Source organism: Pipistrellus kuhlii, unplaced genomic scaffold, assembly GCF_014108245.1.
Source record: "Pipistrellus kuhlii isolate mPipKuh1 unplaced genomic scaffold, mPipKuh1.p scaffold_m20_p_12, whole genome shotgun sequence".
In the NCBI taxonomy this organism is placed as follows: Eukaryota; Metazoa; Chordata; class Mammalia; order Chiroptera; family Vespertilionidae; genus Pipistrellus; species Pipistrellus kuhlii.
Genome location: NW_023425427.1, coordinates 1331278 through 1356711, shown reverse-complemented (window position 1 = coordinate 1356711; position 25434 = coordinate 1331278). Strand labels below are relative to the sequence as shown.

General features: G+C 44.5%; 1 protein-coding gene across 1 annotated transcript in view; it reads right to left on the bottom strand.

The window, feature by feature from the left end:
- Positions 1-25434, bottom strand: part of PAPPA (pappalysin 1) — a 215893-nt gene that overhangs the window by 91396 nt on the left and 99063 nt on the right. Inside the window, exons 8-9 of the mRNA XM_036432813.2 lie at positions 24125-24253; positions 18992-19083 (exon numbers count right to left, since the gene is read on the bottom strand). Coding sequence (XP_036288706.1) covers positions 18992-19083; positions 24125-24253 — 221 coding nt within the window. The remainder of the gene's footprint in view (positions 1-18991; positions 19084-24124; positions 24254-25434) is intronic.

The window sequence follows — 25434 nt, the reverse complement described above, 5'->3', positions numbered from 1 at the left end:
TATGAAAAAAAAAATCACTTTTCCTACCCATTTCAGAAAGTGGCTGTAATGTTCAAGTAAAATAATGCTATGAAACATACTCAAACATGTCGTTTTCACCTATTTTTATCACAGCTACAGTTTAGAACTCATCTCCCAAATCATCAAATGGCTATTTTTAATTCATTGTTTAGGTCTCAATTCAACCATCACCTGCCTGGTGAGACCTTTTCTAACCACACTATTTTCACTGCAGTCACTCCCCCTACCCCCACTAGTCTATTTTATGTCTTACACAGCATTAGATTGTTTCTTCAAAAGTGTAATTGCTCATTTCATTCTTTCTGAAACAGAAGAGCAGCACTGCGAGAGCTGAAAGGTGGGCTGTTTTGCTCACTATTGCATTCCAAATCTAGGACATGCAAGACAATCTGAAAACATTTGCTGAATGAATAATTGATGGTTTTAGTGCTGCAAGGGTTTTAGAAATTATCTTGTCCTCATGCTTCATTTTGCAAGTATCCCAACTGAGATTCAGAGAGGTTAAGTGACTTACTAAATGCTGCATGGTTAATTATTTTAGGCCCAAGGTTTGGGTTGACTGAATAAGGCTCATTGTATAAACACTGGATATAATGCAATGTCAGACAAAAACTGGTCTGTGACAAATACAAGTAGATGAGCATGAAAAAAAACAGTGCCTTCAAGTAAAAGTCAATGTGTACACACACTGTATCTGTTCTTCAATTCAGTAAAACAAGCTGCCTATCTGTCTGTTAAGACATCTTCAAGGTTCTAGAGAAGAGAGCAATGGGACTTTGAGCAATGGGACGTTATGTTAGCAGTAACCAAGGAATCGAGGCCAAAGCAGGGTCCCACGTGAAAACCATGCCCACCAAGGCCATCTGGCATAGGTGGTGGTGACTAAGGTGACAAAAATGTGGTGAGTTCCTGGAAGGGTTTGGAAGGGTTCCTAAGTAAGAAACCTCCCATCATGAGCTCTGATGAGTGTGGGCAGTCAGGGAGACTATCCTCCTGCCATATCGTTCATGTGAGTCCAAAGGATGAGGCATTGGAGCTACGGTGTCCTGCTTCTCCAAGTCGGTCCTGCTCGGAAGAGAGAAGCCGAGTCACTGGGCAGGAGTGCACTGCACTCAGATACATTTTCTTTGTCTTACCTGATGGAACAGCTACTCTTCTGTCCTTTGAAAAGGATTCTGTGTTCATCTGAACCCATGTGCTCTTTGATTGATAGTGTTACACTGAGTTTTGTTCGTACAGAAATGTGAGCATGTCTCTCTCACTTCCCAATAAGGAATCAAAAAATGGGAAGGGGAGAAAGGAAGGGGGGTGAGGGGAGAGAAAGAGCAAAGGAAGGAAAGTAGGAAGAAAGGAAAGTTGGGGAAAATTGATTCTAAATCTTAAGAGTTAACTTGGAACATTTTAGATCAATCAAAACCCCTATACTCTGATCAGAGATGATAAGGGTGGGCATCACTATTCATGTTCAGAAAAAGTTCCTGGGATTTGTGGTCTCTCTGAAATCAGTTTCCACCAACTGGAGGTGTTTGCTCAAACAAGAGTGAAATTGCAGATGGCACTGCTGGCTGCAGGTGCCAGAATGGAGGACAGGGAAGTCTTCTCTGGCCATGGAGATGGCTGGGAAGACCAATTTGAAACCACTGGTGACCACTGGGGCCTAAGCTAGGCACTCTCATGAAGCGATGTCCACATAGGTATGAAAACGCTGACCCTAAGGAACAGAGGCTCCCAGAGGACATAGTAGAAAGCTCTTCTAACAAACTACAGTTGGTGTGGAAATGCAACAGTCTACCTCAGAAGATAGAGTTATTCATTCAACATTTTCTGAGGCTCAGTGGCATCAAGAAATCATCTGGTCCCTGCCTGCTTCCACAGCCTGTTCTTGTGTTCTCTAGTGCTCTTGTCTCAGCTACAGGCAGGCTGAAATCCTGTCCACTTCCTGGGTGTCCCATATTCTCCTTTCTCCCCCCGCCCAATCCCCAGGCCTGCTTTTCCTAAAATGAGCCTCCAACCATCCTTTTACTCAGTTTTAATCCACTCCAGAAAGGCCACTTGTCCCTCTCTCTGTTCTCTGTAGCATCATCTAATTCCCCAATTAGAATTATAGCCACTATGTAATAAGTATATTTGCTAAATGAACAATTGGATGGTGTGGTAACTGCTGGGCACTGTGTTAAATGCTTTTAATTATCCAATGTCCTTTAATTCCAGAAGAATCCTTTGTGTTTGGTGGTGTTATCCCCATTTCACAGACAAGCGAAATCATCTCTAAAGAGTTTCATACAGCAAAACCCAAATCCTTATCCATTTGATTCCAAAACTCACTCCCTTACATCCACCCACATTGCCTAGCTCATGCCTTTTGTGAGAATGTGGATACTGAGGGGGATCTAATGAGACCGCTGATCTGATTCTCTCCACAACACCCTGCAATTCTGCGGTACTTAGGAGTCGCTGGGGTCTGCTGTCACATCCCTGCTCTCCACCAATTAACGGGGTGTCTATGAGCAGCCCACTTCATCTCCTAGCCCAGTTCCCCCTTCAGCAAGCTGGTGACATGATGTCTTTGCAGACCTCAGGAGAATGGAATGAGAAGCTGCCTAGAAAATGCCTAGCAAGGTGCCTTGCAAGAGCAAAGGTTCTGGGGAAGATCAGCATCTCCCTCTCTCCAAAGGAAGCGATCTGTCTCGGCTGCCTTGTGCCAGTTAAACTGCACAGGCTCCATAACTTAAGGTTTGGTGAAACCTTTTTCAATTTTTAAAAGCAGAATCCAAGTTTTTTGTTGGCAAGTGATGGAATACTTGGGGGCCCAGTCTCCTGGCCCACAGTCCATTAGGGAATTAACCAGAGGAGCTCAGGAACCTTCCACTCAAGTACTCCCTTCAGAGGCAGTACTTACAAAGCCGTCAATTTCCTGAACAAAGAGCCTGGCTTCAATGCCCCTTCAAGCAGTGTTATTTACACAGCCATCCACTTCCTTTTGAATTCTCTGCCTGGGGGGTGGCCTACCTGTAGTCCTTTCCAGCTGCTAGTTAACTAGAATGGTTCCTAAGAGGAAGCTAGCTGAACCCAGACTTCCTTTTGAAAGCAGTTCGATTTGGGGTTATCAGAGAGTTCTGGGGGGTGATTTAAGTAACCACCAAGTTCACTGCTTCTACCTACTCCTTCTCCTAAAGTTGTGAAATATCTGGACTCATCAAAGAGTTATGACCATGGTCAGTATGGAGATAAAGGAGTCTTGCCACTGGAGCCAGTCTTTGCTTTATGGCAAGGTACAATCAGACTAAAGCAGCCCCCACCCCAGAGCCCGGATTGGAACACAAGCAGCCCAGTGCTGATGTCCTGCAGAGAGGACCGCTGTGAAGTGGAAAGTCTGTGATTCAGACAGGTCCATCGGACACTACAGGCCAGGCCAACAAAGCTCTATGACACTTTTGTTGCCTGATAGAAAAACTTAAGTTACTCTCAACTTAAGAAGCATCCCTTTAAAAACACATGCTTCCTTCACTCATAGTCTACACTAATTGAGCCACAAATTATTTACCAGGTCCTGGACTACATCCTGAGAATCAGAGGAATTAACTGGGTCTCAGCATGCCAAGAGCTCAGAGTCTAGTGAGAGGGCAAGTAAAGAATTGACTGACAGAATTTTGCTCTGACGCACAAGATGCTGTGAGAGCAGGAAGGAACCCCACCACCCCCAACTCAACCTTTCCCAGCATCTGAAGGCTTCTTTTAGGGGCTAACATTGGGCTGAATCTCTGAGGAGGAGTAACTGGTGGGAACACATTCCAGGCAGGGGAACGAGAGCAAATGGAAGGAAGCTCAAGACAGGGTCATAGGTGCAAAGCCCAGAAGATTCTGAAGCCTAAGGTACATGTGACTAGATCAGACCACTCCAGTCTTGATGCCATTGTAAGGAATTTAGATTTACCGTATAAGACACACCCCTTTTCCAACCCAAAATTAAGAAATCAATATTTTAAACATTTTGCTGGTTTTCCTCTTAAGGCCTCTTTTTTTTTTTTTGGCATCTTAAGGAGTTATTCTTCCTGTTTTCTCCACTGTCTGATCGTACACTCAGTGGGAGGAGATCCAAATTGTCTCTGCGGCTCTATTTCCATGCTCTTTTGCATAGCTGATCACATTCAGTTTGAATTTTGTAGAGTAAAACAATTGCTTACTGGTATTTATCCTTTTTATTTTTTTATTTCTAAAAAATATGTTTATTTATTTTAGAAAGAGAGGGAGAGGGAAAGAGAGATAGAAACATCCATGATGAGAGAGAATCATTAATTGGCTGCCTCCTGCATGTCCCTTAATGGGGATCAAGCCTGCAACCCAGGCATGTGCCCTTGACTGGAAACAAACCTGGGACCCTTCAGTCTGCAGGCTGATGCTCTATCCACTGAGCCAAACTAGCTAGGGCTATCTTTTTATTTTTTTGACATCTAGATGGGCTCAAAATGCTCTGGTCCCTGTTGCATCTGCACACTCTCCACCTCTACCTCCAATTATGGCATCAGCTGACATCAGTAACAATAAAGCTCATGATTGGAAGAAGCCTGTTTGACAAAGTATGGGCAGCTATGGTCCTGCTCCTGTGCATGCAGCTTCCTCCTTGGCTGACTTCTGTGTATAAAATACCCCTTGATTTTCAGTCTAACAATTTTAGAGAAAAAAAAAATGGCATCTCATACACAAAAAAATGTGGTATCTCAAGGGAGCCACCTAACACTTTGGAAGGAAGAGGGGCAAAAATGACATTTGCATTAGGAGAAGCTTTCTCTTATCCCACTGGAGGGGGAAGATGGGGTGAGCAAAGACTCAAACCATGATGTGTTAGAATTTTCTTGCAACAGTCCAGGCAGGACCTGAGATGAGATATAGGGCTCAGGTGTAGCAGTAAGGATAGGGAGAGAGAAGAGGGACTGATTTGGGAGGAAACGTTTTCAAAGTGAAGTAGGAAATGACAGAGAGGGAAAGTTAAGGATATTTCTCAAAGTTCTCCTGTAAGTGTCTGGTTGGCTTGTGTTGCCACCATTGGAGATGGAGAAAAACAGGAGTACAGCAGGTCCACATATGTGTCGGCTTTGTGTGGCTGTAGGGCATCCCATGGAGTAACCAGGTGAATAAGCCCATAGGGCATGAGAAAGGCTCCAGGCTGGAGATGGTTTTTGGAGTCTGTGGTTTGAAATGATGGGCTCAGGGAGAGCATGAAGAATGGAAAGTGGGCCCTGAGTGCTAATATTAAAAAGATGGGCAGAAGGAGGTATGGGGAGGGATGGCCAGAGAAGGTAAGGGACTGGAAGAAGATAAGACTTCAAAGGTCCCAGGAGTTCAGAATATCAAAAAAGAGCCAGATAAAGGAAAGGAGAAAAATGTTAAAATATGTGTACTAAATCACACTCTTGAATAGAACACCTTAATGGCTTCCTTAACAGTAAGTCTCAACGTTCTGCTTGTTCTCTTTCAGGGACAGGGGATTCTCTACCTGTGAATAAGAACTAGATTCTTATTTTTAATAACTCTTATGAGCAACATTTATTGGTCACTTTCTGAAGGATAGGAACGATCCCAAGCACAGCAGATCTGCTTCTCAGAGCCTATCATGGACCCCATACATAATTGTGTGATGAGTATATTCATAAATGAAAGAAGGTAGCACAGCAACCCTATGAGGTGAAGAGCATCACTCCCTGTGCTTCTGGGTCAGGTCCATGGAATTCTCTCACTCTCTCCTTTCAGGAGTTCACTTGGTAAAAGGCACGAAGACAAATGGGAAAGTCGAGGGCTTTTAGTATCTCGTGAAGCCCTCTCATTGGTAACAAGGTTGAACTCAAGTCATATACATAGTTTTGGGCTTCTGAACTGAAGTGAAAGACAAGCTCTAGCCAGGACTTTACAGTCTTGCCAACGGCAGCTGAAAAGTCTAGTTCAAACTCATGGATAACTTGGGCCTGGTTTCCGACTGGTGTTGAAAGCCAAAATCACCCTGAAGTCTCTTCAGGTCGGTTTCCAAGAATACTCTGTGGGCCCTGGAAGAGCACCCCACTGGGGGAGGCAGGTTTTAAAACTTTGCCCCTTGCCCAGCTGGTGTGGCTCAGTGGTTGAGTATTGATCCATGAACCAGGAGGTTGCTGGTTCAATTCTAGGTCAGGTCACATGCCTGGGTGTAGGCTCAACTCTCCAGTAGAGAATGTGTAGGAGGTAGCTGACTGAAGATGTCTCTCTCTCATAGATGTTTCTATCTCTCTACCCCTCTAAAAAAAATCATATAAACACATTTTTTTAAAAAGCCCCCAAAACAATGTTCCTATCATGTCTTGATCTTAGGACCTTACAGCAGCAAGCCCTGCTCTTGGTTTTACTGAGCCCAGCTGTCTAGGAAGCTGCCACGGACTCTCCAGCTCTACCAGGGGTATTCTATGCCTACTGGGGCAGCCCCACCAATCCCTGCATATCCTTACTGACCACTGTCATCTGCAGTCCTCCAATGAAGGGTTTTGGCTCCTGCTTGTCACTCCCACCCGCGTCCTGCCTGAAGCCTGGCTTCATATGCAGCACGTGCTCCATGTAAACAGAGGAGTGAGACTGGTCCCAGCTGTCTTTGCAAGACCCCAAAGCTGAGGGCAGAGAGCAGAGAAGGCAACCCTGGTGCGGGGCATGGACTATTTTATCTTTCTGGCGAGTTAAAATCGGAAACCCTTACAATTATTATAATTTCAGATTTGCTTTATCCTCATTTCCCCTTGGTATTTAATCAGTAGCAGCCAGGAAAAAGGGGCCTTTAGTTTCTCCCTCTGTTACGTAGTTAATGATCTGTAAACAGACACTCCAGACAATGTTTCTTAAAGAGACCCTGGGATCTTTTTATGTGGAGATTTCTTTTCCATAGTCTATTGTTGTCCCTTCTCATTACCTGTTTGTTGGTATGCTGTTTAGCTCTGGAAAGTACACTTTAAAAAAAAGTAGATAACATTAATGATCAAGAGGTAGCATTAAGTTTAGTAGTTCAGCCTGAGGGCTTAAGAGCCAGATTCCAGAGCCGAATCCCTTTCCTGGGAGCCATGAGTAAATTACTGAACATCTCTGGCTTTTTCTTAATCTATAAAGTAGCCATAATATTAAAACTACTTCATAGGGCCAATGCATTTAATCAGAGGAGTTGATAGGAAAAAAGTGATTAAGTGAATTAAACTAATAGCAAGCTATTCTGCTATTCTGACTACTGTTTAGGATGATAAGATGGAAGGATGATGGGAGGGTGGAAATCTATATGCATATCTCATCACTCCCACTTGTTCCGAAGGTCTGCTAATTTAGAGGAGGATGCCGATCTTCCAGCTTGGGAGTTAGGCAGATCTTGGTCAAATCCCAGCTCTTCCACTTAATAATCGCCTGCTTTGAACAAGTCATTTCACATCAGTTTCTCCTGGTATATCCGGTCTAGTAATAATTAATGTCGTTTTTAAACATTCGTTTAAAATCTTGCTTGGCGTTGACTTGTATTGACATAACCTTCAAACACGTGGTATCTACAGAACGTGTGAAGTGCAATTAACAAGTTTTGCTTGAAAAAGTTTGTGTTTGGTTTGGTTTTTGTTGCAAAACTAGGGCTAAGAAGATGGCGGATGAAGAGCATATTCGGCACTGCATGCTTTACGAGTTCCAATTAGGAGAAAAGCAAGTGAGGCTGCAAAAAACATCTGTAGTGCTCTTGGTCAAGATGCAGTTAGCGCCAGAAAATGCCAGCGTTGGTTTGAGAAATTTCGCGAGGGAAATTTTTCGTTAGATGACAAGAGTGGTCGAGGCCATGTGTCCAATTTTGATCAAGAAGCTCTTCAAGCTCTTTTGGTGCAAAATCCTCAAATTACCCAACAAGAGCTTGCGACAACTTTAAATTGTTCACAAAAAACAATTTCCAATCAATTGTGTGCACTTGGCAAAGTCCAAAAGTTTGGAAAATGGGTTCCTCATGAGTTGACCGACAACAACCGTAATCAAAGAGTCACAATTTGCAGTTCGCTCCTCTCTCATCAAAACCGTTTGCCGTTTTTAGAGCAAATTGTTACCGGAGATGAAAAATGGGTGCTGTATGTTAATTTGAAAAGGCGGCCTCAATGGTTGGACAAAAATGAGGCTCCGCAGCCCACGCCAAAACCTGACTTGCATGCGAAAAAAGTGTTGTGTGTTTGGTGGAATTTTAAAGGAATTCTTCATTATGAACTTTTACCATCTAACCAAACCATTACAAGTGCAGTGTATAGTGCCCAATTGGAAAGGTTAGCCCAAGCTTTAAGAGAAAAAGAACCCGCGCTGATTAATCGGAAGGGCGTAATTCTTCACCACGATAACGCACGACCGCATACTGCAAGAATCACTGCTGAAAAACGGCGCCAGTTGGAATGGGAAGTTCTCCCTCAACCTGCATATTCTCCTGATATTGCCCCTTCCGATTACCATTTGTTTCGTTCTTTGCAAAACTTTCTTCTTGGAAAAAAATTTAATAATGAAGAATGCCTCAAAAATGCATTGACCGAATTTTTTGCATCAAAATCACAAGAATTTTACAACAGAGGGATTAAAATGCTTCCTGAGCGTTGGGCACAAGTAGTAGAAAACAACGGCAACTCTATTATTGATTAAATTTTGTTGTATTGTTTAAATAAATTTGATTTAAAAAAAAGTATTAGAAAACGACATTATTACTAGACCTAATAAAATGCAGGGGACAATTGCCACCTTCCTGCAGCCTCCCTCAGGAAGTTCACGGGAGGAGATTTACGTGGCTGTGGGCCCAGCATGGGACATGACTGTCACCAAAGTGTGTTTCCTCTTGTGGTGGTTTCCCAGCTCAATAATCAGTTACTGAATGGAGGCCACTTTCTCAAGTCACTTAAACATTTGGTGGCTCTGTTGTGCCATCTGAAAAGTGGTTGCCAGGGTGCTATGAGTGTGAAATGTGACAAAGGAGTAGGTTCTCCAGGGGAAATCAGGGTACTGCCTAGGCTCCTGGCCACTCTCTAATGACTCAAAGGGTCATTTCATTCAGTACGCCAGACAGATACTGACTGGGGACCCAAGGATGGACCCCATGACCCCTTTCCTCATGAACGAGAAAAATGGATGTGTCCATGGAAAATGTGAAGGCCATCACAATTACAGCTGTGCTGCTACAGGAGATGGATAGGGTGATACCCTCACCTCTCTCTGCCTCCATCTCTCCCTAACTGGACATTCTTTCACCCACTAGGTACTCATGCATCCTTGCTAACAGTTGGGTAGCAACTCTTTCTGTACATGGCCCCCATGTGCTGGCTTCATGGGGGCCATCCACTCTGTCTTTGTAGCAGCAAATATCAGAATGAAGAGGGCTAGTTCTCTTCCAAACAGGTAGAGTTTGGCTGGGACAGTAAGTAGCTTTCAAGTGCCTGCTCTATGCAAACATGCACTGGCCTATAGGGCTTGGCACTGAGGCCAGAATGCACATGTAGGAGCTGCCTTCTTCTCCTTCCATGCCATGAGCAACAGCCTGACCATGGACTTCTAGGCCCCGAAGGGTCAGAGCCTGCTAGGGTCCTGCTTCTGCTCTCTCTCCTTCCCTGCCATCTGGCCACACTGACTTTCTTTGACTTCTTCCAAAGTTCTTTCCTGCCTGGAGGGTTTAATGGTCTGACCTTGCAGTCCTCACTCCATCCCCCCGCCCCACTGCTCCCTAATTTGTCCACTTCCTGGTTGGCCTTCAAGTCGCAGATTAAATGTCATGTCTTCAAGGAGGCCTTTCCTGACCCCTCAAATAGGAAGGAGGACCTGCACTTACACACCTCAGAGTATGTCTATGCAGGGACATTCTCAACGATTGTTTTCACTAATTATTAGTGTCATTTCCCTGCCTCTCTGGTCTCGCTGGCTCACTGCTGGTTCCCTTGCAGCTAGCACAGTGCCAGGCACACAGCAGGCATCCACGGTCTGGGAACGGGTGACCTGGTGTGACCCCGAGGCCAAGTTGCACCGCCTTGTGTCTGTGTGAGTGAGAGCAGGAAGCTGATTTATTCTGCAGGCTAGGGCAGTGGGTTTTTCATACCATCCCGGCTGCCTATCCATCATCTTATTTTAAGTACATTACTTTTCTCCAAAAAGAAAAGAGGAGGCAATTAGGTCTATATCCCTCACTTGCTTAATATTTCACTTTCCCTCAGGGCATTCCCTTCAAGTGGAGATCACACTCATGAATATTAAATGTCTCTTCCAGCCCAACATGGTCCCCAAGAAAGAGCAGAGAGCCAGGACCTACTGAAAGGCCCACAGGGACACTTAGCCCTGGGCCTCTCCCTTCTCCTTCTCCCCTCTCCTGGGCTCCTAGGTCAGGACTGCACAGAGGCAGAGCCAGGCACAGGCATGCGCAGACAGGCTTCTGGTTTCTTGCAATGCCACAAAGAAGCCCTTGTTCCTGGCTACCCAGATTCACCTGCCTAGGACGAGGGCTGCTTTTCAAAGGCACACATCAAAGTTTGATCCCTATTCCTCGAATTCAGGCAAGCTTCAAGGCCTCCGTGCCTGACCCCTCCCTGAGAGTCAGGAAGCCGCCAGGCCCAGGGCTAGAATTGCTCCCTTCTGGCCTCAGAGACCCTCCTGTTTCTTTTCATTCCAGCCCGGCCTCTCTGTGGGGTAGGCCTCCCGGGTTTCCAAAGGAGGTGGTAAACTGTGGTCTGAGTCAGGACTGGTTTGGCTCAATGGATAGAGCGTCGGCTTGGGGACTGAAGGGTCCCGGGTTCGATTCCGGTCAAGGGCATGTACCTTGGTTGTGGGCATATCCCCAGTAGGGGGTGTGCAAGAGGCAGCTGATTGATGACTCTCTCATCGATGTTTCTAACTCTCTATCTCTCTCCCTTCCTCTCTGTACAAAATCAATAGAATGTATTTTTTAAAAAATCTCTGAGAAAATATCCTCGGGAGAGGATTAACAACATTAAAAAAAAAAAACCTGTGGTCTGAGGCTGGAGGCAGGCTTGATCCTAACCGGTGCTGACTCCAGGGTGTTTGAATGCATCCATCAGACCTCCCAGTAGAGGACTTCAGATCTTTGGTCCGGCCCGCATGGCAGCCTTCCACCCCATCGCCTCCTTTTCCTGCGCCTTTGTCCCCTTGCTGACCCCCTTTGACCCTCTGGGTTAAAGGAATTCCTTTCTCCTCCCCAAGCCATCATTTCTTTTAAAATGCACAGTTTTAAAAACAATAATGACCTGGGATTTAAATTCTAGAAGTCAGAGCTGAAAGGGCCCCTGGAGCTCCTCCAGCTCACCGCCATCCCTTTCTAGTCACTTTACATAAGGTACTACCACGTGTTGATGGCAGGGCCTGGTTCAGGACCATTTTTGCCAGAGATGTACTGGTGCCTCTGCATCCCTTGCAGTTGAGATGGGACTTGAGAAAAGGGAAGATGAAGTGGCACTGACGTGTGTTTTTGAATGTTCACTAACTGCCATGCATCCTGCTAAACACGCTACAGACCTTAAATCCTTTCTCTCAACCGAGAAATGATGAGTAAAAATGATGTCCATTTTTCAGAAGAGAAGGCTGAGCTCAGACTAAGGATGGGAAATGCCCAAGATGACCCAGAAGTAACCAATAAACACATTATACACAACAGGTATTTGAGCTCCGGCTCCTGTCTCTAACACATTGCCTGTAAAGTGACAGCTTCCCCTTATGCTAAACAACAACACGGCTACTGTCACAGGAGGGCGAGCTGTTAAAAATGAAAATACAACCCCAAACCTGGATTGGCCTTATGTCGGGGGCATGGGCTCTGTGCAGTGGAACATTTATGGGGTGATAATAACGGAAAGTTGTCATTTTCATGACTCATGAAAAAGGCACAGGAAGGACATGTGCATTCACTTTCGCTTCCTGCTGTGAGTCAATGGCACCAAAGCAGAAACAGGGGAAAGGAGGCTCTCAAGTAGGTTTTTTTGTTTTTTTTTTTGTTGTTTTTTTTTTTTGGGGGGGGGGATTCCTCTGGATATTGACAAGGTTTTTAGAGGCAGACAGAGAGGATTTGAAGCCTCCTATGATTTAGCTGGCTGCTTTACTTAAGGCAATTCACTTAATCTCTCAGTGCCTCACTTGTTTTGCCAGCTAAATGGGGGTTATTATTCTGAATATACAGAGCTGCTGGGAGGCTGAATACAATCACTTTAAAAAGAGACTCTTAATACAAAGGCTGATGTAGTTGGTAAAATGCAATGACTTCATGGGTAAGTGTGTAGGCTCTGCGTAGGTACTGTGAATCACACCTCTGTTATTTCTAACTGTGAGACCTTGAGCAAGTTACTTAACCTCTCTGAACCTGTTTCTTTCCTCAATGAAACTGAAATAATATTATTATTTATCTAGGTTCCTGGGAGGATTGCTACAACTTCTTATTAATTATATTAATAACATTAATTATAGCAGTGGTAGCAAACACATACCTAACATTTACCAAGTGCTGATGTTTTTAAATGCTTTACCTATATAACCTCATTTCATTCTCAAAACAACAGTGAAAAGTAGAAACTATTACTAGCCCATTCTACTGATGATAAATCTGAGGCACAAATAAAAAGTGTCTGGGCCAGGTTTTTCACCCAGAATCCACATGGGTGAATACCCGTATCCATATTAATCCATCGTTAATCATTAAGCCATAGGTTATCATGCCAGCACTAAGCATGCCACCTCTCCTAGCTGACATACAGCATCGTGATCACTTTCATCACCACCACTACCACTATTATTTCTCTTTTAAAGGTCTGTCTTCCATCCAAGGGAAGCTTTTTTTCAAGAAGGCATTTTGGCGAAAGTTACTAAGCCTTCTACAGAGGGAGGGCTGAAGGAATAAAGGACAGGAAAAGTTTAATTTTAATTTTTTTTGAAAGGTGAGAGGTGGGTCATCTGTCCTGATTTCATGTTGTTAGAAAGAAAAATAACAATAACTGTGACTCCCTGCAGAGCCCATTCTTCCTCCCCCTCCTCCTCCCCCTCCCAGATGCTGTTTCCCTTTTAGTCACTGTTGTTCTAAACTAAAGGCTCATCAGAACATCCACCAAGAAGAGGAGGCGATTCATCTTTTTGTTTTCCTTTCCTTGGCTCGGATCAGGCCAGGGCGGCCTGACAGAGGGGCCATGAGGCTGGGTGACCTACGCTCCTTCCAGTGACTGCTGAGAGGCGAATGGATCCCTCCGCCTCTCCCTTATCTACCTGGCAGATAATTGAGGTATTGGCCCCTGCAGTAGAACTGGGCAGGGGATGCTCTGTGCGGACCAGAGACAATGGAATGCTACTGGCAGGGAATTAGCGAGAAAAAAAAAAAGATGCCCAGTAGACGTGCACGTCTGGGAATAACAACATGGGGGTCCTTTGCTTTGTTTTCTTAATATACTAGTGACCCGGTGCACGACATTCTTGCACATTAAAAGGGGATTAATTAGAAGAAATAATTTAATATTGCTATTTGCCCTTTATCTATAATAGAAGTATCAGAGATGAAAGAAAATTAGTAAAATGTATATGAAAACCTTCCTTCTGTCAGAGCCTGGGGCTCACCACAGGACCCAGGGTCAAGTCCCCACCCACCCACATGCACCTCAAAATCACGTGAGACCCAAACCCAGCTGCCCCCCCCCCCCAATTGGGCTAGATCCAGACCCGGGGGCATAGCCTCAGGTCCTCAACCCAGCACCGGGAGAGGGGTGCAGCCTCAGGTCCTCTGTCAAGCCCTGCTGGGTGGGGGGAGGAGAGCACGGCCTAAGGCCCCCTGTCAAGCTCCATGGGGGCAGCAGAGGGCATAGCCTCAGGTCCCTGCTGATTGCTCGTTAAGCCTCCTTATGGGAAGTTGGCCTCAGCTGTGGGTGCAGCCATCTTTGTGACTAAGTGATGGTCAATTAGCATATTCCCTCTTTATTATATAGGATACCAGTGTCAAGCAGAATTGGAAACCCCACACCTTTAAATAGGTGTTTGACACATCTGTGTCCGAGAGGAAAAGCAGCTTTAGCATCCTCAGCCCAACTGCTCTCATTTCATAAAGGGGGAAACTGAGGCTCTAAGATATTAATGTGCCAAACTCCCAGGCCTCCAAGTCTAAAAGAGGACCTTCACCCAGCTCTCCTGAAGGACACAGGATGGGAGAGGAGGGTCCCCCACCGGCACAGCTCCCCCCATTGACTAAATGTCGTCGCAGAAGGCAGCTCATTTCCGGCAATAGCCTGAGATACATTACTAAGTGTAACCCCTTTGTTACTTCAGTGCTTCTCATTTTGTCCCACTAATTTGACTGCTGTCTTCCCTCCTCCAGCTGCTATCAGCAGCCTGTCTGTATATCATGACTCAGTGCTTAGAGACAGAATCTCCACAGCTGCTGAACAATACCTCTAGCCAGTGCCTGCTGGGTGGGGGGTGTTATCATTTTACTGATACCACATTTTTAAACTGACATCTCAGGCCTGGTGTATGTTCTATTTTAAAGGGGAGGGGGGACAGACAAGATAATTTCCACATTACCAGGATATAGCATGCATTGCCCAAGAGGTCTTGTGGGTGGTATTCCTTTTAACAAGCAAATTACCATGTTGCAAGGGGGGTGAGGGACCTGGGGGTGGGAAAGTGGGTCAGGGTCACCCCAGGCTGTTGCATAATAACACATTGGCACCCTGGGAATACTCCTGGATGTATGGGCTTCTGAAAAGTGAATGGAAATGCCACCATAAATCTGCCACCCCCTCACATGGGTGGGGATGGTACCAAACCCAGGGAAAACATTAGCCCTATTAAAAGGTTAGTGCCAAAAAATAAAAAAAAACGGAAAAGGAAGGAAGTCCCTCAGATGGAGAGGCAGAGTGTAGAATACAAAAAGCAAGGGCTCTCCACTTGGTCTGGAGTTAAGATCACCCTCTCTATGAGCTGTGTGATCTTGGGCAAGTTAAGACATTACCGACTGGATACCAGAGACCTCACATCAGTTCACATTATACAAAGGTGCATAGCCCCTCATGGATATCAATTAATAGTGGTTATTGCTGATACACACACACATACTCCCCAGCTCGCACTCCCCTCCCCCAACACACATACTGAGAAAAGTAATAGTTAATGTGCATCAAGCAGGTCCAACTTGCTAACAATAGGGCTAAACCTCATAGTATCTTATGACAACAATTTTTGGTCAGGATTCTAAGTGACAATCAACAGAAACCAACTTGGCTAACTTAAGCAAAACAAGCAAACAAACTCTATTCAGAGAACACTGGATACTTCTGGAAGACTCTCTGAGAGGGCTGGAGAGCTAGCCATGCAGGCTCTGAAGCCAATTCCAAGCTCAAGATTAGGTCTGGTGACTGGTCTTGCGAAGACAGAGCTGCTGTTACACACAGAACCTCCAGCCCTAATGCTGGATGCTGTGATTGGTACTGTGGAAATGCAGGGGTTGTGGCCATTGCCACCATCTTTTATCAGAATAGTTTCTGTAGGGTCACTCTGTCTTCTGATTCAAAGTCTTGGGGTTGGTGTCTGATTGGTGGGTCAGGAGGAGAGTACAAGTCTTGTGCCCACATTCAGCTATAGGGGCTGGAATATGCTTGTGTTTCCAACTTTGTTTGTGATGGTTGGACTCTGCCTCATTGTTATTACAACAAAGAGAACTCTTTTCTAAATCTAGGGAAGGGAATCAGATAATAACTATTTACAAATTGGTAAATAACTACCACAATTGAGTCCCAGGATTTTTACCATTTTATGGATGAGAACATTGAAGCTTAGCCAAGGCCCCATGTCTAAACTATGGTATGAACCAAGCTAGTCTCACTCAAGCCTGTTCTGTTGGCCACTATCTTGACCATTGTCATGACAAATGTAATGATGTGAACAATGTCCACCTTGGCAAAGCCTCCCATGCTCCAGCCCCCTTTCCCTGACTCATTAGAACTGGATCTCCGGAAAGCCAAAGATGCATGTTGATTCCTGTGCTGTTTTTCTTAGAGGAAGATGCTTTTCTAGACTAAAGCTGTGGAGTTTGTCCTTGGAATATAGTTCCTGGGAGCTGGGATCTCTGAAGAGATAGATGCCCTGTGTCTCTGTGAGTTTCTATAATGGAATAGTAAATGGTGAGGGCAGGAGGCATATTGGAGATCTTTTCTCTAGCACAAGCCATACCCAACATACAGGGGCAACAGGGAACCTTCCCTGGACACCACCCACACCCAAGAGTTTTGTATGCCATTCCATTACGTACCCCATGAGTTGTCCTGCAGCAATATATTTCCCACTCAACCCGGAAGCCCCACAAGGCCAAGAGCTACTATTTTGCAAGTAGTTTACCATGGTGAGCTCAGGAGTCAGGCTCTCTGGGTTTGAATCCCCAGTTTTACCATTTAATTGCCTCTCTTCAATTCACTTCCCCATGCCTCAACTTCCTCTTTTGTAGAAAAAGGACACTAATGGAATTATTATGAGAGTCAATTTATAAATATGCTTGATATATAATAGTTGTTCAATAAATATATATCATCAGCAGAATAGGCAGAATCTAGTAGAAAATGTTAGTATGTAAAAATGGATCTATTAGGGTCCAAGTCTCATTCTCTTACAAACTTTCTCCATCATCATGCCTTTCCTCTGAAGTATATCCATTAACACCATGTGCAAGTCATTGATCTAGTCCACACCAGCTATTTTGTCCAGAGTATAGGCAGGGAAGTGAGGCCCAAGGAGGTATGGCCAGCTGGGGCTAGACTCGCTGTCTAGTGCTATTTCTAACAGAGGTTCCCAGTCCCCGCCACTCTACGCTTACAATTCAGTTTTTTTTCTGAGAAACGATGAAGCATGTCCTAATTTTCAGTTCCTCTCTGCAACAGACTCCAAGCACCAAGAGCATCAAAGATTCTAAATCCACAGACCAGGGGTCAGCAAATGCGATTTGTAAAGGGCCGGATAGTAAATATTGTAGGCCTTTTGGCCCATAGGTCTCTGCTGCAACCATCCAACTCTGCTGCTATAGCAGGAAAACACAGCAGACCATATCTAAAAGAAGGGTGTATTGTGATCCAGTAAGGCTTTATTTGCACATGTAAGCTGTAGGCCGAGTTTGATCCATGGAAGGTATTGTGCAGACCCTTTCCATGGACAAGAAGCTTCTGCCTGGAAGGGCTACTTACTTTTGTTTATGGCTGCATAGTGCTCAAGCAACATATAATGTGGATGTCAGAACCCAAGCATCCCTTTAGGATACTATATCTTACCTTCTCACATCCTACCTTTTCCCCAGAAGCACTTGAGTCACATGTCACCTTAGTGCAAGTAAAACAGGTAGCTATTTCCCAGCATGATCTGAGAGTAAAGTGGGTGTCATGAGGATGACAGCAAAGGTGAGGGTTTGATTAGGGTAGAGCTTGTGACTATGAGAAGTAATAATCACATACCTTGAAAATCACACAACAGAAGTGCAGGCAAGGCTCTTAAAAACCACCTCACTCAATCCTTTAAGTTACAGAAAGTAAACTGAGGCCCAGGCTAAGGAAGCGATTTGGTCAGCATTATCCAGCAAGTTCTCACCACAGCTAGGACCAGAGCCTGGTTTTCTTCATTTTAGTCCAAGGCTCTTTCCACCCCACACTTTGCTAATATCAGGCTTTTATATAGACCGACAAACTGAAATCAATGGAGGAGAAGGAAAAAACAAACCAATCACCTTCTGCCATTTAAAAGCCTAAGGTCTTGCCTAGAAACTCTCCTGTCCTCCCTCCCTCCATATCTTTCCTTCCTTTTATCCACCAGCATGAGTGGGATGTCTCTATGGTGCTGCTGGACCCCTACTTGGTGCCAAGGAGATAGTAGGCGCTCAATAAATGTGTGCTGCAACTGGAATAAAAGGTAACTAATATGTGGCAAAGACCTCAGGGAGCTCACAATTTACCAGGAGCTGGTCTAAACGCACCCGAATGCACTCCAACTGTGAGGACCCCATGACAGTTCCTCCCCTTTAGTCCTAGAAAATTGCCTTTCAGTGAGAAATCTTCCCAGCAGTTTCCATCCCCCCCACAGCTGCCCCTACCCTCCTCAGATAGAGCACCTCTGTCTTTTGTACTTGCAAATGATTTGTGATTAGTTTTCACCTCCAGCCCAGGGGATTAGCCTGGGGACCTTTGATCTTCAGGTATCGATTTGCATCTTAAAGGAAGTATGATCTCATCTGGGCCAGCTCAAAATTCCATCCCTGCCCCCCAGCCCCCCTTCTGTTTACCAGCCCTGGGCTGGCCAGGGCCTCCCAAGTGGGACTGAAACAACAAGATCAGCCAGACTCAGAGAGGAGGCCAAGGGAAGGTGGGAAAAGGACATTTGCTTTCTAAACATAGGCTGGTCTGCTGTTCCCTCTTCCTCCAGTCAGAAAATGCCCAAGACTGGGAATGTGTGGTGGGGGTAGAGAGTGGGGAGGGTCACTGGATCCTGGAGGGAGGTTGTGTAGCCAAATGGACTGAGCACATGCCTAAGAATCAGACAAAATGAGGTCCAAGTCCTGGTTTTGTCTCAAATCACTTCTGACCTGTACGATTCTGAGCAAGTTTTACAATCTCTCCGTTTTTTGATGTTTCCCATCTCTCGAGCAGGAATAAAAACCTTAAAAATCTATACTACTAACCATCCTGGACAGCTGGCATGAAGAAGAGCAATGCTGTGTGTAAGGTGAAGTTAGATCAACAGTTCCCAGTCATGCCTGTCCTCTAGGAGAACATAAGCTACCCAGGGCAGGGATGCACTTGCCCTTTGCTTCCATTGCTGTATTCCCTTGTGCCTAAAATATTGCCTGTTCCGTAGGAGGCACTCAGTACATATTTGCAATATAAAGGAGTGAAACATCATTCAGTAGCAACTATTGCTGTTATTGTAATATTATTCCTCCCTAGCCAGGCCCAGGGAAATGACAAAGACTTACCAATGCAATTGAAGGAAACTTCCTGTTGGCAGAACAGGGAGCAGCCATCACCATTGATCTTGTTCATGTCATCACATTCTTCACCTTGGCCTCTGCGGAACAGATGGGAGAGAAAGGTATCTCATTAGCTTCAAAACTACAGCCTGATGTGGCCCAGTTCCCTGCAGCCCAGACCTCAGGCAAGCCCCTTTCCCTGTGTAAGTCTCTGTTTCTTCATCATTAAGATGAGATGCTTAAAAGGTGTACATCTGTAGGATCCCATGACATTTGCCTTATTTTTTTGTTTCTGATGACAATAGAATTTCTGTTTCAAACACATTCTCTGAGATCTCAATCAGTTAAGTCAGCAATTTAGATGGGAGTAAGATATGGATGAATGAATGAACAAATGATGAACAGACCTTGCTGTACTGTGTCCGGAAAATGTCACTGCCACTTTAAAATGATGGATTTAAAGAACATTTTGGCATTTCTAAAATACAAATGCTATCTTCACTGTGCCCTGTGTCCACCCTCTCCCCACTTTCCCAATGCTCTTAAAGGTCACGATATCCCCTCCCCCCTTCATATGCTCAGGATGGGTTTTCCTTTTATCAGAAAATTTTGCCTCCTCCATGGGTGTGCAGTTTGCTGGCATCAAAAATGCCTAGGCCTGTGGAATTAACTATGCTTCTAGGAAATAAAAATGCCTCCTCTTGTTTATTTTAGGAATTGTTTTCATCACCTAAGGATGGTTCTGCAGAGGTTAGGATGGAAAGAAAATGAGCAATGCTCTTGGAATTGGACCTAGGAGAAAAGAGAGAGGAATAATAACGGAGAGATTCAACGAACTGGAAGAATAATAACGGAAAGATTCAATGAACTGTTACTTTAAAAAAAAAAATTCCCATCCACTGAGAAACAGAAAACTTGGGTTTTGATCCCCATGGTCCAAACTGGCTGTGTGATCTCCAATAAGTCACTGGATCTCTCTGTCTGATCTTTCAGTGTTGCACAGTGTAAACCAATGAACATGCAAAATAAATGAAAATGCTCTGGCTCAGTCACAGTCACCACATTTCAAGTCCTCAGTAGCTGGATGTAGCTAGTGGCTCCTGTGTTGGACAGCACAGAAAAATCTGTGCTATTCTAGATGCCAATGCTCCATTATCTCACTGGTTAAAATGGAGGTAATTTTATACCTACTCCGTAGAGTGCGTGTAAGAATGAAATGTAACATCAAGTGACTGGCACGGTGTGTGACACACAGTAGATGCTCAGGGGATCACAGCCCCGTTCCCACTCTGTCCTGGGAAGTCTCTGCAAAGTGTGCGGCAGCTGTCCCTTCCTCCCTCCCTCCCTGGAGACCAGCTGGGCCCTGTCACAGCATGAAGGAGTCCTCAGACTTCTGCCTTCACCAGGGTAATTAATACTGGGAAATGTTTGTTGCTTTTAAAAGGTGTCAGTGTAGCAGGATGGTGCCTTGCAATCAATCCTGAAGATGACCAGGGTACCGCACTGATCTCCAAAGAGCCACCCAGGCTGTCTCCTGTCTGAAGCAAAGAAGAAGCCTAAATCCCCAGGCTGGACCCCTGTTCCAATCTCTGCCACGGACTCTCCATTGGAAATGGTGATGGCATTGTACTTCTTAGCTATTTCATGGGTTATCTGGGGAGAGATTTTTTTTTTTTTTTTTTTAAACCTGGGCTGGGTTCCCTAAGCCACAAAGAATACTTCTCAACCGCCTTCCCTCACCACCCAAACAGTGTGTTCTATTGGTTTAAGCATAAAATTAGGGTCACCACAAATATCTTCTAGGCATGAAAGATCTATCATTAGATAGAGAAGTTCTGAAAAACCTTCCCTGACCTCACAGGCGGGAGTGGGAGGCTGTCTTCTCTGTGACCAAGGACACCAGGCTCAATCTATCACAGCGCTTGTCACACTGTCAGCCTTGTCCTGTCACTTGAGAGCCCCCTATCCTCAGCTTTAAGATGCCAAAGGAAGTGCAGACTTTGTCATCCTAGCAGAAAGCATGTAGCTACTCCTTGGACATAGCATAAAGCATGTAGCTACTCCTTCACTTGTTAGTTTTGCACAACTGTTGGTCACACAACAAGGCAATGGTGAATCCACATGAAAACCTGGGCCCTGGGTTCACGTCTTGGTTTTCTGCTCCTTACTGGGCTGAAAAAAACCCTCTAATCTTTGTGTGTTAGTTGTCTCTTGTAAAGTATAGTAAAAGGATCTATGCAATATAGTTGTTGGAAGAACCCAAGGAGATGGCTATGTAGCACAATGCCTCCTGTATAGTTAAGGCTCAGCTAATATTTATGAATATTATTATCATTGTCGTAATATTCATCCAGTGTTTTCAACCATTTTCTTACACACACACACACACACAGCAAATAACATGTATCATACTCTAAAAATCGAATTAGTTCAGATGCCATCCCTCCTTTACTTCAAAGTTGTGGTTTTTGGTATTTGTTGGTTTTGCTTAGGAAACTGTTCATGTTCACTAGCTTTGTTCAGTTTCTACAAAACCTGTCAACAATTATTAGGTAACTGCAGATAACTCAATATGTACTTGATGTCTATGCAGGATAACAATTCTAGGTAAAACCACTAAAAAACACTGTTGTTAAGAATAGTCTTTAAATGAATACTAACAACAACCCATTTCTAGAGCAGCTAGAAAAATGCCATTGTTTGCAGTGTTTTACCAATGTGTCTATAACGGGCTCTGAAATGGAGAGACTGAGCTGGATCAGGTTCTACATCAAGTGAGTTTCCTTTTTTATTCTTTGTGCTAAATTAGAAAATCCCAAATCACAATTATGGGTTTTCAGCAATGACCACAAGTGTTTGCTGGAGATACTGGATCTGCTGCTCTATCCTGGGCCCATAAATGATGGGGCACTTTCCCCGGGGACCGCCTTATGCAGCTGCTCAATATTCCACCGAACAGCATGTGCACCAGAGCTGGAGACTGATGTCTTAATGGGGGAGAGAACAGCAATAGCTCTCCTGCCTCTGATTTTAGTGCATCGAGCACTGGAAATCATATCTTCATGCCTGGTGGTTGGATCTGGGTCTAGACCTTAAATACATCCTCTAACACATGTGGAACTTTATCTTCTATGCTTAAAGAGTCCAATTCTTGGCAATCAGGTGATGTGCACCACAATTCAATGCTAAAGACCTCTTACATCCATAGATATCCCTGAGACATAGCACTCAGCAAACCACTGGAAATCATGTAAAGAATCACTACTGACCTTATCAGTGTCAACATTTGTTTGAAAATGTCATTTCTTTGAAAAACTTGAAATAGCACCTTCCTTGTGACAGCCCATGAGCTTTAGTGTATGAGCTGTGTGGGGCAGAAAATCTTGCTTGCATGAGCATCTTTTTGCACATTAAGATGAAAGAGTGTACCTCACTGGCCCGCCTCTGATCTTATTCACAGCATTCACTATTCCCTTCAATACTGCCATAGGCCCTTGCTGGCCAATAACTGAGGTCTGCGTGGAGGGCTATTCATGTGCAAACTCTTTACTTGCATGACTGTGTCAATCTTGCTGTGCTCCAAGCTGGTCCTTTCATCCCGCTGCAGGTTTCCAGTTCACATTACTTACTATGAAATCCTCAGTGCCATATTCAATTGCTCTGCCCCTCCAGCACTGGTGTCAATGATGAACTAAAGGAAATAGCCATCCAGCACTTCTCTTTCGTATGTATGCTACGCTTATGAGCGGATGCACGTTCTGCACATCAGTGGCTTCATTCAACTGTGAAATAAATTCTTTACAGCCCCTCCCACTGCAGAAACAGTCATTGCAGTTCCATGTCGCACAGATATTATGGGACACCCAGCAGAGCCATTTAATGAAGGAATTTTGCCTATAGCTTGTTTTGCCATCTCCACATATAATGTGTATAATTAAATCTGCCAACAGTTTTAAAAAATATACTTTTATTGATTTGAGAGATGAAAAGAGAGAGAAAGAGAGAAACATCAATGATGAGAATCATTGATGGGCTCCCTCCTGCACACCCCACACTGGGGTTCAAGCCTACAACCCAGGCAGGTGCCCTGTCTAGGAATTGAACCACAACCTTCTGGTTCCTAGGTCAATGCTCGACCACTGAGCTATGCTGGCCGGGCATATTTGCCAATACTTTTAAGAGTACCAGCAAGAGTGTGACGTGCAACTAAGTTAGCAATAGAAAATACAATTTTAGCAGTAAGGAAGTTAATTGTCAATGCTTTTTGGTCTCTTCTCCACTCCTAGAGACAAACCTATTTGATTTTGTGCCAGGAAAACATTTTTTTGATACTTTTTCTGAAGGAAAATCTCAAAGGTTTACTTTTTCAAAAACAATGCAAAAGTCTTGTTAGCTTCCTGCCCCTATTTTGTGGTTGCATAACATCTTGCCCCATGGTCAAGGGCAGGGATAGACTGATATCCAATTAAATATATGGTTTAGACATCCAGCTTTGTATTTTCTGATCACACTTTCCCTTTTTGGCTGCTGGTGGGGAATCTTTACACTTACTAATTTGCTCCATATACTTAGTACATATGCTCACATTCAATATTCACTCTGGAGTACTGTTCCAGATTTATGGTTTCAACATTACAATGGGTTGGAATATTTTGGTATTTTTGGGGCCTTCGACTCTTTTTGTAAAGTGTTGATATAATACGATGCAACAGAATAACAAATAAATATGCAATTTTAACAGATGTAATTGGTAACCAGCAAAGAATGTCAAAGTGCTTTGACCCAGATGTACTGTGATCTGCTAGCTCAACGTGGGCTGGGACTGGCGAGAGTAATAGAATCCATGTGGCATGTATCCATCCACTAAGGACAGGGGCATACTGGTAGTCAGTGCTTGATGATCGCTCTGTCAAAATCACAGATCAATTGCATACTTGAGAAATGTATGTGCTCCAAAACGTATCACTTTCTCCTGAGAGTAGCACTCTGCTGCAGACAAATGGATAGGCTGCTGGGGATTGAAGCTAACTTGCAGCTCACACATAGAAGAGCATCCCGTAAGTTCTTCTGTTCAGCACCCTGAGCATCTCTGGGCCAAATGAGCACCACCCTCCCCTTTCTTTAGTGAGATCTACTTACTTCTGGATGATGCCGTCGCCACAGTACCCACTTCCATGGGTGTATACAGCAGCAGGTGATGGCTCGCCTTCCTCACTTCCGGAAATGGTGATGACCCGGTACTGGTACACACTGCCAAGACTGAGGTCCCTGGAAAATGCACAGACAATGATGAGCTATATAGACACATTGCGGGGAGAGGAGGCAAACAACACTGATTCCCTTGCGTACATTCTAATTCTAGTTTATTTTTGAAATCTTTGCACAATCTGTTATCCAGTAATTTTTATTGTCTGCTGTGGTGAAGGCATTCTTCCATTCATCTTAGGTTATACCAAAATGCACAGCAACAATAAGGAGCATCAGTGGACAGTTGACCATGAATGTTACTAAATATTTTTTGTTGTTGAGCTAAACTTTACAATAACCCTAGTGGGTAAGAATCAGAGGGTGTGTGTCCTATAATGAAGATATGGGAAACCGCCATCCAGGAAAAGTCAATGGATAAGCAAAGGCCTACAAGAGACAGGAAACGACCATGCCAGATTCTGTGGGCATTGTCTGATCCTCTGTGCTATTCTGAGATCTGAGCAGAAATCCGTTACAGGCACATAGGCCCTTTCCTTACAATGCACACTCAGTGATTCTCTCCCTCCCGGCTCCCTATGTTGTTCACTCCTGACCAAAATAAGAATGATAATCACGGCATCCATTAATGGAATTTCAGGCCTAGGGGTAAGCGCTTTCCACGTATTCTCTCATTTGAGAATCAAAACCACCTTATATGTGCTGGTGTATTTTCATCTTCATTTTAACATATAAATGGTGAATCTGAGGCATAGAGAGGTTAGGCATCCCCCTTACAAATACATGCCATTGCTTGTGATATCCATGTTCTGCTTCTGTAATCCCTAGCTTAGGCCTGTTTGAATAATCTCATCTCTTGCAAGGAAGGATCCCAACTAGGCACTGGCATTCCAAGCACTGGTTCCTGCCAGATTTCCAACTGCCCTCCATTGCATCTCTCCTCTGTTCTCAACGCCTCCTAGTTTAAGGCCTATTTTGATGTCCTCACACTCACCCTCACACCAGATCACCTCCCTCCCTTAGTTAGCCCTTGCGACCTTCCTCCCCCCCCCCCCCGCCCCCACTTGAATTCATCCTGCCATCAAAAGATCCTGGCTACTGTCAGTTATCCTCCGAGGCACAGTCATATTGACATCAATTCCACATGAACAAATCCCCATCCCCATCTCCTCCTCCGCTACTGTCAAAGGAAGATGCTATTCCTTTCTTTCATTTCCCTCAGCATCAATTATTTACTTATTAAT